We start from the raw sequence: 13,193 nt of genomic DNA on the forward strand, positions 1-13,193 counted from the left end.
TTGAAAATAATGTGGCAATTTCCTTGTCGCTGTCCTTAATGCTAGGACCAGCTTCTCAAGGGGCAAATACCTTATTTCTGCATCTAGCAATGTTTTGCTCACGTAATAGACTGGGATTTGCTCAGATCCTGTATCCCTTAACAGGACCGCACTTACAGCATGTTCAGAAACTGCCAGATACAAAATTAAAGACTCACCAGGTAGTGGAGTTGACAGAAGTGGGGCTTCGGCTAAATACTTCTTTTGGTCTTGGAAGGCTTGCTTGCACTCTGCTCCCCATTCAAATCCTTCCCTTTTTTTAAGCGACTGAAAAAAGGGTCTGCACTTATCACTTGATCGATTGATAAATCTGTTGAGTGCTGCAGCCATTCTAGTCAATCTCTGGACTTCCTTTGTGGTCTTTGGACTTTATAAATTCTGTAGGGTCGTTATTTGGTCAGGATTTGCCTCAATCCCTCTCATGTTACAAGGTGACCCAATAATTTTCCAGATCCCACTCCGAACGCACATTTCGAGGCGTTGAGTTTTAGTTTGTACTTTCTTAGGATTTCAAAGGCCTCCTTTAAATCTGCTATGTGTCCTTGGCAAGTCTTACTTTTCACCACCATATCATCAATGTAAACCTCCATGGTCTTACCAAGGAGCTTTTTTAACATGATGGTTGCCAGTCTTTGGTATGTTGCCCCTGCATTCCTTAGTCCAAAGGGCATAACACTATAACAGTACAACCCTCGTGGTGTAATGAAAGAAGTTTTGTCCTGATCAGGCCCAAACATAGCAATTTGATGATATCCTCGATATGCGTCGAGAAAACTAATCCGCTCATATCCAGCAGTGGCATCTACTAACTGGTCAATTCTGGGAAAAGGAAAACTATCTTTTGGGCATGCTTTGTTTAAGTCTGTGAAATCTACATAGACACGCCATTTTCCATTCTTCTTTTTTACTACCACTATGTTGGATAACCATTCTGGATAATAAACCTCTCGTATTGCCTTGACCTCCAACAAACGATCTACCTCTTCGATAACAGTGTCAACATGTTGCACGGCTGCCCTTCTCTTCCTCTGAATGACTGGCTTATGTTGTGGATCAACGTTCAAATGGTGGCAGATGACATCTGCATCCACCCCGGGCATTTCCTCTGGTATCCAGGCAAATACGTCAATGTATCTTTTTAGGAAACTTACCAATTTAGCCTCTTCTTCAGCCGGTAATGATTCTCCAATGAGGAAATACCTTTATGGATCAGTTTTGTTGATCTGTATTTTCTTCAAACCCTCAATTACCCTCTTTGTTGGGTCCTTTCCGACATCCTCGATAGTCGGTTGATCCGGGGCTTCCACTGTATGGACATGGTGGGCATTCTGGATTTTCTTTACGATGGAGACCAAGCACTGTTGAGCTACCTTTTGGTTACCCCTGATCTTTTCAATCCCGTTGGATTCTGGGAACTTTACCATTTGATGAAGGGTGGAAGAGACTGCCCTCATCTTGTGTAACCATGTTCTCCCTATAATCACGTTATAGGAGGATGGCACATCCACCACCAGGAAGTCAGTTCGCAGTACCACTGTCCCAGCCCGAACAGGCAAAGTTACCTTTCCTAATGGCCACACTGCTCCTGCCCCGAATCCGACAAAGGGGGTTACTGATTGTATCAAATCTGCTTGAGTCAATCCCAACTTCTTGAATGCATCGTAATATAGCACCTCAGTGCAACTCCCTGAATCCACCAAGATTCTTTCCATGTCATATTCCCCAACTCGTAGGGTTATGACTAAAGCATCATTGTGAGGTACCTGGACTCCTCTCAGATCCTCATTCGTGAAAACTATGCCCTCGTTGCATGTTTCTTCGCCACGCCCTCTTTTCTTTCCCAACCGCATTACATGTTGGTCATGTTTTATTTGTCTCTGGAGTAATCTCATCTCATTCCTCTTATAAGGCTCGGCCAATCCATGTATCATATGGATTATGTCCTTTGGATTCTGCTCGTAATCCAATTCCATTACTTTTTCTTTATCCTTGGGGTCTTTTTGGATAAATTCCTTGAGATAACCTCGCGAGACCAGATCATCGAGGTGCCTTTTAAACATCTCACAATCCTCAGTCATATGACCTCAATCTTTATGGTAGCTACAGTGCTGATTCGTAGCACGTTTTGTATTTTTATCTCCACCAAGACTTGGGGGCCACTTGAAGTAAGGCTGATTCTTTATTTGATAAAGAATCCTGTAGATGGGCTCCTTCCAAACCGTTGTAATGGAAAAGAAAGATTTGGGATCAGGTGCTTGTTTATTCGGCTCTCTCTTAGCCTGCCCATAGTCTCTCCTCTCTCGATAGGTCTTAGGCTCTGGCTTGTCTGCTTTCTTTGCAAGGCCTTTGACTTGCTCGGCAACTACCTTGCCGTCTTCCCGGAATATGTCGTCTTCGTTCCTGGAATGCTGCTTTATCAGTTCCATTAACTTTGCTAATGTTCTCACCGGACTCATGTTCAAAGACTTACGCAGTTCTCCCCGAACAGGCAACCTGGTTTTGAACGTGGCAATCGCGTATTCCTCACTGCAACCTTCAATCTCATTGAAAGTCTCCCAGTATTTTTTTGCATAACTTTTAATCGGCTCATCCTCGCCTTGCTTCATAAAGGAGAAACTCTCAAAAGTTTTTGGAACTCTTCTACTTGTTAAGAAACGAGCAGTGAATTCTTCAGCCAACTGCACCCATGTTCGGATGGAGCGTGGTTCCAACTTAAGGAACCAAGACAAAGCTACCTTCCCCAAACTCGATGGGAACATCTTACACATAATTGCATCGTCTCCTTCATGCATAAACATTGCCTGCTGGTAATGCTGTATGTGTGCCACGGGATCAGCATCTGTTTCGTAGATGACAAATGTTCCGTGTTTCACTCTGCTCGGCAATCTAGCCTCCTGTAATTTTCTTGCAAAAGGGGAGGATGCAATATTCTTCAATGCTTTTCTTGCTGCTTCTCGTGCAGTCATGGTTTCATCTTCTAGTCCTTTCGTTTTGTTGGGTCTAATCCTTTCCCAATCGGAATCAGGTCTTTCGTACCTGTCCCTATGATGCTTCCTAGTCCCTTCCTCCTCAAGGGTAGAACTCCGGCCCCTACTTCTCTTCCTTCTTGGAGAAACCCTCATTCGTTCCGGTGTTCGGCTCTTGCTCTTGCTCCTCTCTTTTCGTGGAGAAGCTTTGTGTCGCCTTGGGATTGGACTTCTGCTTCTGCTCCTTCTTCCTCGTGAAGGGGCTTTTCTGTATTTTACCATAGCATACCCGTTGCCTCTGGAATCACTTCGAGACAACCCGGAATCCTCCGAGTGTTCCCTGATTCCCTCTAGCTCCCTGATCTCATGCTCTTGTTTTTAATCAGACGAGCATACTCCTCAATTTCTTGCCTCTTTTTATCGAGAACATCTTCGCTACGGTGCACACTTCTGGAGTGTGCGACTGATTCATCCCTTCGGTGGGATTTACTTCTTCTCGTGGATCTCGAAGCCGTTCCTCCCTCTCTGTTCTTAGAGTTGTCATGAATAGTAAGGGAGCGGCCCTTACTTGTAGTCCTCTTGTGTCCACCTTCGGGCTTTCTCGGAGCCCCGGGCGGAGATTTATCTCCACCTCCATCTAGAAGATTTTTCGGATCGTGTGGTGTTGCTGGATCTACTTCCACCATGGTTGTATTTCAAAGGGAACTCTTTCGTTTCCCACAGACGGCGCCAATTGTAGGTGGACAAATTCAAGTAGTGCTTTGATCAGCACTAGATTGTAACGGCTTCTCATGGCTCTTGACTGGAACCCTGGTTTGTCGTCGGAACCCTAATCTGCAAAACAAACAAGGAGTGAGCGTACCTCTGCCTCTCGTGGCACAGGCCCTCCGATGCCTAAGTTAGTATCACGTACTGGCGATAAACCCTAAATATCAATAGGAAGTAACGTATGAGTGCAATATATTGCGTACCTTTATCTCTAGGTTTACCTCATATTTATAGATTCATGGATGCTTGTTGCCCAAGTATCTGTGTTGCACTAGGTTTCCTACCTCGTATAGGAAACCAGAATATCTTGGATTCTCGTTCCCTTATCAGTTCATTACATTAGTCCACTTTAGGACTCTTTTCCATAGCTGGCTGAATATCCCATTTTCATTGGGTATCTATTCTAGATCCTATTTCCTCGGGATCTCATTCCTTAATGGAATAACACTGCTTCTAGACCCTTCCAGAGTGTTTTTCCTATCTTAGCACCTGATTGGAGCTCCTTCCTTGTTCGGCTATCTCATAGCCGAACAGACTGTCTGGACTAGTTTACTTCATACTTTAGTTGGTCTTTTATCAATCATTTTAGGCTTACATCTTCTCATGAGCTCTCAATCTGTTCGGCTCCACTTTAAGCCGAACAGACTAAACGAGCAGTGACTTCGCATGTTACTTATCCTATTAGATCTATACCATGGTGCCTCATACCATGTATCTTGATTCTATCTGTTCGGGAATACCTCCTTACATCAGTGGAAGGAGTTGTTTGTGGCTGTCAAGCCAGATGTTGGAGGATGCTACCTCTTTGAATTTAGGGATGAACAGGCCAAGCAAGAAGTTTTGGATGGAGGTCCATACTTTTTCTCACAAAAATACCTAGTCCTCAAAGAATGGAATAGAATGATGAAATCAGTCAAAGATCAACCTTTTCATATTCCAGCATGGGTTAAATTGCATGACATCCCTCTAGAGTTATGGAACCAGGAGTGTTTGAGCAGGGTGGCTAATACCATTGGCAAGCCACTACATGTGGATCAAGCCACAGCTAAGACCTCAAGACAACCAGGTCTTCTCCAAACAAAGTCAACCAGTGCTAGAATATGCATTAAGATCAGTGCTAAACGTGAACTTCCTGATGATGTGAGAATTACTATGGAGGGAGAATCAGTCGTAATATCTATTAAATATCAAGTGTTACCTCTAATGTGCAAGCTATGCCAAGTTTTGGCCACTCTACAGCCCAATGCTCTAAGAAAGCACCCCAACAACCAGTTAGCCCAATCAGGATCGGACCATAGTGGGGAATGGTAAAATAAGGAATAACCCTTCCTCACCTACCTATACCAAGCACGCTATAGATTGCCCTCAAGCAGAAGTGCTTACTAATTCAGAGGGTGATTTGGAAAAGGTGCTTGAAGGTGTTGTGACCAGTTCTCAGGTGACTTTAACCCAATCTCAATGTCCTTCCACTAGCCACCCAAGTCCTGGTATACCTGTTAAGCAACAAGAAGCCCCAAAGCAAGCTGTTAGCAGTTATACCAGTTCAAAAGAGCAGAATAACAACAGTAAGGAATCAATTTCCTTCATTCAGGAGGATACACCTAGCATTGCAGCTCTAATTTCCAGATTTGCAGCTAAGAAAGCTGCCAAAGTTGCTGCAAAACTAAGAGATCAAGAACCTCCTGATCCTGGTGTTCTTGACATCAAGCTGTTGATAGGAGGCTCTTCCAAAGCAGGGCTGAGAGGGAAGCAGAAGAGCTGGGGCTCTTCCCACAGATCAGGGAAGTAATTTTCTATTCTTGTATTTTTGTCCACATATAGTTATATCGGTGCTCTTTGCATTTCACTCTCATTCAAGCTGATTTGAAACTTTGTGGTTATAATTAGTTTTATTTTATGGATTGCTCACCTATACATTTTGGAATTTGGAATTTGAGGGGTCTAAATGACCCTCTCAAGTAGAGGGAGGCTAAAAATTGTGTCTTTAATAAGAATTTATCCTTAGTTGGCATTATTGAGCATAAAATAAAAGATATCGAGGTTTCTAAAATTGTCAAAACTATTCTCCCTCAATGGAATTTTGTTAACAACCATTCTAGCTCTCCCATGGGGAGAATTTTGATTTGCTGGAACCCTTCTGTGTTTAATGTATAAGTAATATACCAATCCAGTCAGTTATCCATTGTAAAGTGCAATCTTGTGATGGCCAATACTCATTTGAAGCCACCTTTGTCTATGGTGCTACCTGTTACCTTGATAGGCAACAACGTTGGGCAGCTATACAACAACTCTGCGTTGCTACCCCTTGGGTGGTATTAGGTGATTTCAATGCTTTAAAGGCACCAGTGGAAAAAGTAGGTGGGGATAGAACCTGGTTGCCCTAGATGGAGGAGTTTAATTCTTGCCTCTATTCAACTGAATTATTGGATCTGAGATACTCTAGCTGCCAATACACTTAGTCTAATAAGCAACTTGGAAATGCCCACATCAGCACCAAGATTGATAGGGTTCTTGTTAATGAAAGTTGGATCAAAGATTTATGTTGGTCCAATGCTCATTTTCTTGGCCCTAGAGTGTTTGATCACTCCCCCTTCTATTGTGTATTTGACAGCTACCTCACCTCCAAGGAAAAGGCCTTTCAGATTCTTTAACTTTTTAGTTGAACACCTTAAGTTCCTTGTCACTGTGCAGTAGGTTTGGAGGAAGGTAATCATTGGAAATCCAATTTTTTGTGTCTGTGAGAAACTTAAGCACTTGCAGGAGGACCTTAAGCACTTGAATAATAATGAGTTCAGTGAACTGTCTACAAAGGTGGCCTCCTATAGACAGCAATTAGAAGCCGTCCAAAAAGAGCTAGGCTTTGATCCCAGTGATCCCTTTAAACAAGCCACTGAAAGGGAACTGTGTAAGCAGTACCTAGTTTATGCTAGAGCAGAAGAAAGCTTTGCCAAGCAAAAATCAAGAATTCAGTGGTTAAAGTTAGGGGATCAATTTACCCAAAAAAAAAGTTTGGGGATCAATGTTCATCTTTCTTCTTCAAAACTATCCGCAATTCAAGAAACAGGAACATAATTCCTAGCTTGGTTTTAGAAGATGGTTCTGTCACCCAGGACATTGAGTTGGTTAAGAACACTTTCATCAACTATTACAACAATTTGTTAGGTACTAAACACCTGAGTACAACTCATCACTAGAAAACTTTCCCCTCCCCAAAGTTTGGAAATGGTGATGGAAGTTAATGACAAAGAGATCAAGGACACTTTCTGGTCTTTTAATCCCCAAAAAGCACCTGGTCCTGATGGTTACAATGCTGCATTCTTCCAAAAATCTTGGCCAGTGATAGGCCATGAGGTGACCTCAGCTGTTAAGCTCTTATTTAGATCTGGTCAGCTCTTGAAGAGAGATAATGCTACATTAGTTGCTTTGGTACCTAAAGTCCCCAATCCTTCTAAGGTAGGGGACTACAGGCCTATCTCATGCTATAATTTGGTCTACAAATGCTTAGCTAAAATCCTAGCTAATAAAATCAAACTTGTCCTTCCATCCCTTATTGATCCTGCCCAATCTGGATTTGTCCAAGGTAGGAGGATAACTGATAACATATTCCTTACTCAGGAATTAATGAGGGGTTACCATAAACATTCCTCTTACCCTAGGTGTGCAATGAAAGTGGATATAATGAAGGCCTATGACAATGTCAGATGGGATTTCCTATGGGATGTCCTTGCCTCCATGAATTTCCATCCTAAAATGATCCAATGGTTGAAAGCTTGTGTCTCCACAACTAATTAGTCCTTGTGCTTTAACGAGGAGGCAGTAGGATACATTCCTGGCTAGAAAGGTTTAAAACAAGGTGATCCATTGTCTTCATACTTGTTTGTGATAGTCATGGAGGTATTGACTTGTATCCTTAAGGAAAAGTCTCTCATTCCAGACTTTAAGTTCCATTGGAAATGTGGCTCCACTAAACTTGTCAATCTTTGCTTTGCAAATGATCTAGATCTTCTGCAAAGGTGAGGAGAGTTCCATTGCTCACATTAAAAATTCTCTGGCTGAATTTGAGAATTTGTCTGGACTCTTTCCTAGTCCTACCAAGAGTAACATTTTCTTCTCTAGTGTCAATTCTTCCACAAAGGCATGCATTTGAATACTCTAGGTTTCCAGGAGGCGTCTTTACCAGTAAGGTACTTAGGGGTACCTCTTCTATCCACTAGATTCAAGCACTCCGATTGTAAAGTCATGGTTGACAGGATTATAGCCAAGACTAAATCGTGGACACATAGGTATTTGTCTTATGCAGGTAGAATTCAACTAATAAAATCAATTATGTTTTCAATGCAAACTTACTTGTCATCTCTCTTTATTATCCCTAAGAGGGTAATTAAAGAGGTTGAATACATTCTTAGAGCTTTTTTTTGTTCTAGTCCTGACCTTCAGAAGACAAGTGCAAAGGTTTCATGGGAACATCTTTGTTCTCCTGTTAAAGACGGGGGTTTGGGCTTTAAATCTGTGGAGATTTGGAACAAGGCTGCTATAGCCAAACACAATTGGTTCCTTGTCTCAGGTGGGGAGCAATTTATGTGGTGCCAATGGGTTAAGTCTTACTTACTTAAGGGTAAAAGTTTTTGGAGTGTTAAAACTCCAAGTGACCCCTCTTGAGTTTGGAGGAAAATCCTTAATCTTAGATCGCACATTCAGCCCCACATTAAGTACAAAATTGGAGATGGCCAATCAACCTTTTTGTGGTTTGACAACTGGCGTCCTCTAGGCCCCCTTTTGCCAAAGTTTGGGACTACAATTGTCTACGATTCAGGGCTTCTCAAGAATGCCACTATGAAGGCTATCATTAGGAACAATCAATGGGCTTTCCCAATGACCTAATCACCTGATCTCAATGATGTGAGATCTGATTTACAAGTTGTCCCCATCAATGATTCCATTGGGGATATATGTACTTGGACTCTCACTGCATCTGGTAAATTCACCATCTCTTCCCTATGGGAACATTTGAGGACACACTTTCCTAAAGTCACTTGATATAAAGTGGGTATGGTTTTCTGGTCATATACCTAGGTGCAGTGTGATTTCATGGATGGCCATTCTTAATAGGTTATCTATAGAGGATAGATTGGTTATGTTTGGCATGAAATCTACCTCCATTTGTAGTCTGTGTTTGGGTGAAGAATCCCGTGATCACTTATTCTTTGAGTGCCCCATAGCTACACACATTAGGGGTGTTCTATCCCCAAAGACCCCTCATATGGCAAGGTTGGCATTCTGGTTGCAGTGGGTGAGTAGGTTGTCCTCTTTATAGGGTAAATCTTTGGCCATCATAATAGCTAAACTTGTTTTCACAGTCTACGTGCACCAGTTATGGCTTGAGAGGAATTATAGAAAGTTCCAGAATCTTAGATGCCCTTCAGTAGTGGTTGTTAACAAAATCTCAAATGAAGTAAGATGTAGGCTGTTGTCCTTATCCAAATTCAAGGGACCTTTTCCTTTACTCTCTATGTGGAACATTCATGATTAAACTATTACTTGTTAGAATGAAAGTGGATTCTACTCATATGCAGGTCACTGGTCAAGGGGTGCAGCTTCAAAGCTATATCCGTTGATCTTATAAGCCTCCATTTTCAAAAGGTTGGATTCACATGTGATTCAGAAGGGTTCAACAGTAAGTTACCACACTTTGGGCTCCTATTACTTCTACGTATTCAGGTAGTTATCTTACTCCTTTTGGCTCCCTTGGAATTTACAGCGGATGTGTGTCCTTACTATATTGTGAAATGTCCTAGTGAGTTGTGTTCTTGATCCCCATCGTTCCTTGTGAAAGGAGGTAATAATTAGTGGGAGAATCATGTGAGAATCAGTAGAGGGAGACGGTGGATCCCCCGGCTCTTGGTATTGTTGGTTTTGTTTTGAGAGTGGGAGGTGTGAGATTTCTAGGGAGTAGTAGTGAGCAGTATAAATACCAAGTGCCTTCTCTTGCTGCTCCTTACTGTGTTCTGTGCAGTGAGGATTTTGCTCACTTATACAATCTACTTGCTGTATTACATCCGATGCCAATGGTGCTGAATCATAACTAACCTCATTACATTTAATCATATCTGAGGTGTCTTTGTTTAGGATATTAGTAAACATGCTTGTGACATTGCCGAATCTGGTGGCATCTGTATGCTTTTGGATAATGCACATGTGATGTCTAGGTAGTCTATTAGCTATGGTTAGCTTGTCCATATTCATGGACCATTTTGATTTTATCCTCTTTTGGACAAATTAATGTATGTATTGGCCTGTCTGTGATGAGTGTCCAATATGGCCTTGCTTTGCTGTCATTTACTATAGTTCTTTTTTTGTAATTTCCAGATTTCTATCTCAATTTGGCCTATCCTTGGGGGGATGTCCCTTGGAGTGTTTATGCTTTTCTAAGGTGCATGTCCCTAGCTACCTTTTGCATCCCTTCAGCTGCTTATTATTGCTACTGATCCTTTATGAAGCTGCCTATTAGAAATGCTGCTTCCCACAACTATGGTTGTCTGCTGCTGCTACAACTGTTGAACAACCTAATTGTGTTGGCTAGTTAAGTGTTGAACAACCTAGTTGTTTAGCTGATGTTGCTGCTGTATTATTCCTACGACTACTGCTGTATGGTGATCTATATGCTTCTTTTGTGCTGCTGGTCTGCTGCTATTAAATTTGTTGCTGCTATACTGAAAGGTTTGATAACTACTGCTGCTTGAAACCACTGCTGTCCACCAGTGTGTGGATGTGGAGTTAATCCCATGATGCTGCTGCTAATCGACAAAGGTTGCTACTGCAATTGTTGTTGTTTGCTTGATTCGGCTCAGTGCTTCTAGTGCTACCAAACTCCTGTTGATCATACCTACCTGAGCTCAAATTCATCTTTTGGATATACAATCTTTTGACATGTGTTACTCTCCCATCTATTAGATGGATTTGAAAAATATGGATTCTGCGTTTGTTTAACCCCGCACAACTAGATGAGTTAGTGTTAAGTTTGTCACATTGGTGTTTGCTACTATAGCCCAATCGACACCTTTTCATTGTAACCTTAAACGTAGATCAATGTAGCAACTCGGCTTAGATCAATTTTCTCATCTTTAGTTGTTTTTCTTTTCTTTCCTCCTGGTGTATGCCCTTTGTAGGCTATACATTTGCTTAGCCTCTTTTCATTTCAAGGTACTATACCCAAAAAAAAAAAAAACATCCATGCGGTACCAACACACACCAGAATGGTACAATACCGTTCAAAAACACCCATACCCATCAAAACGGTACAATACCGTTCTAAAACACTCATATGATACCATACCACACCAAAACGGTACAATACTATACTACAACATCCATACGGTATCATACCACACCAAAATGGTACAATACCGTACCACAACATCCATACGGTACCAAACCATACAAAAATGGTACAATATCGTACCACAACATCCATACGTTACCATACCACACCATAATGCTACAATACCATTCCAAAACACCCATGCGGTTCCAAACCACACCAAAACGGTACAACACCGTATCAAAACACTCATACGATACCATACCACACCAAAATGGTACAATACCGTACCACAACATCTATACAGTACCATACCACACAAAAACGATACAATACCGTACAACAACATCCATACGGTACCATACCACACCATAACTGTACAATACCATTCCAAAACACCCATACGGTTCCAAACCACACCAAAACGGTACAACACCGTATCAAAACACCCATATGATACCATACCACACAAAACAGTACAATATCGTACCACAACATCCATACTATACAATACCACACCAAAACGGTACAATACCGTACCAAAACATCAATACGGTACCAAAAGACACCAAACAGTAAAATATCATTCGAAAATATCCATACGGTACCATATCACAAAGAAAGGGACAATACCGTTCCAAAACACCCATACAATACCATTCCCCCAACCAAAATGGTAGAATACCGTACCAAAACAACCATACAGTAACATACCACACCAAAATGGTACCGGACCAAAAATGATACAATACCATACCAAAAGACCCATACCACTCAAAAATGATACAATACCGTACCGAAATATCCATACGGTACCATGCCACACCATAATGGTACAATACCGTTCAAAAACACCCATACGGTTCAAAACCACATTAAAACCATACAACACCGTACAAAAATACATACGCCCTCCAGCACTCTGCTGAGTTCCCATGGGATGCCTTCCCTCGTTCTGCCCATTCTGCTGCTGCGATGGACTTCCAGGGTTTTGCTTCACAAAATCGGCCTGTCCAGGTTGTTGAGCTTTCTGATTTCCAAAGCTTCCATTCTTTCCTCTTTGAAGTTGGGGGCAGTCGCACTTATAGTGACCCATAGCCTGGCAGTTGAAACACTGAACTGTTGCTATGTCTCGACTGCCTCTCTTTGGTTTGCCATTTTTGGGGATAGCAGTCCTCCAAGGTTGGGTGCTTAAAGATGGGTTAGAGGATTTGGTGGGGTAGGGTCCACGATCGTTGTTGGGTGGTTGGGTTCGGATTGGTCCACCAGTGCCGTCAGTAGCTTTCCTCCATCGGGTTTTGAAGTCCAATTCCTCGCTCTCTAGCCGGAGTGCACACTTCACCACTTCAGCATAGGTGGCGAAGGCTTGAGCTACCACAGCCTTTCGAGCAGTCGTCAGCCCCCACTCGAACCTTCTGGCTTTTTTGTCTTCGGTTGGTGTGGAGGTTAGGGCATAGCGGGACAGTTCTTCGAATTTGGCCGCGTATTGGGTGACGGTCAACTTTCCTTGCTTCAAGTTCAGGAACTCTTGTTCCTTGGCCAGGTGAAGGGGCGTGGGGAAGTACTTGTCAAGAAACAAGGCCTCGAACTGGGCAAAGGTTAAATTGGCTATGGTATGGGTGGCCTCCATTAAGTCCCACCAATAGCGGGCTCCTCCCTTCAACTGGTAAGTGGCTAAGGCTACACGGTTTCCATCTTAGGTGATTCCTAGGGTTCTGAGGATCATCTCGATCTCATTCAGCCAGGTCTCGGCCACGATAGGGTTGGTGTCTCCTTGAAAGGTCGGAGGTCGGCGTTTGCAGAACTCGTTCATTGCTTGAGTTCGGGTCATAAGTCTGTCGTCGTGGTTTTGGTTTTGGCAGTTAGCGTTCAGGGCAGCGACGAACGCTTGCATGATTTGGGCTAGGTTGGGGTTCGCATTAGAGGGTCTTCCATTATCGTGTCCTAGTCCATTGCGTCGGTTCGCCATCTACGAGTAGAAATCGAAAGGGGAAGGTTTTAGTCTACTAAAACATATTTTCTTTTTGCAAATGGTGTTTCTTTCAAAAGTCGAAAGTAGTTTATCGAATAGTATGCACCAGTACTCTTAATATAAGCAAAAT

At 42.5% G+C, this 13,193-nt stretch overlaps 2 protein-coding genes across 2 annotated transcripts; both read right to left on the reverse strand.

Annotated features, from left to right (window-relative positions):
• Positions 1-1,241: 1,241 nt before the first annotated feature.
• On the reverse strand, positions 1,242-4,331 carry LOC131323811 (uncharacterized). Its single transcript, XM_058355650.1, has 4 exons — positions 4,327-4,331; positions 3,076-3,363; positions 2,406-2,532; positions 1,242-1,454 (listed from the first exon to the last, which is right to left on the reverse strand). Exons 1-4 carry the CDS (start codon positions 4,329-4,331, stop codon positions 1,242-1,244), a joined length of 633 nt encoding a protein of 210 aa, XP_058211633.1.
• Positions 4,332-10,756: 6,425 nt separating this feature from the next.
• Positions 10,757-12,721, reverse strand: LOC131323812 (uncharacterized). The gene is made up of 2 exons (XM_058355652.1): positions 12,184-12,721; positions 10,757-10,830 (listed from the first exon to the last, which is right to left on the reverse strand). Exons 1-2 carry the CDS (start codon positions 12,719-12,721, stop codon positions 10,757-10,759), a joined length of 612 nt encoding a protein of 203 aa, XP_058211635.1.
• Between the last annotated feature and the right edge of the window lie 472 nt (positions 12,722-13,193).

The sequence above is a fragment of the Rhododendron vialii genome, chromosome 4a (assembly GCF_030253575.1).
Source record: "Rhododendron vialii isolate Sample 1 chromosome 4a, ASM3025357v1".
NCBI lineage: Eukaryota > Viridiplantae > Streptophyta > Magnoliopsida > Ericales > Ericaceae > Rhododendron > Rhododendron vialii.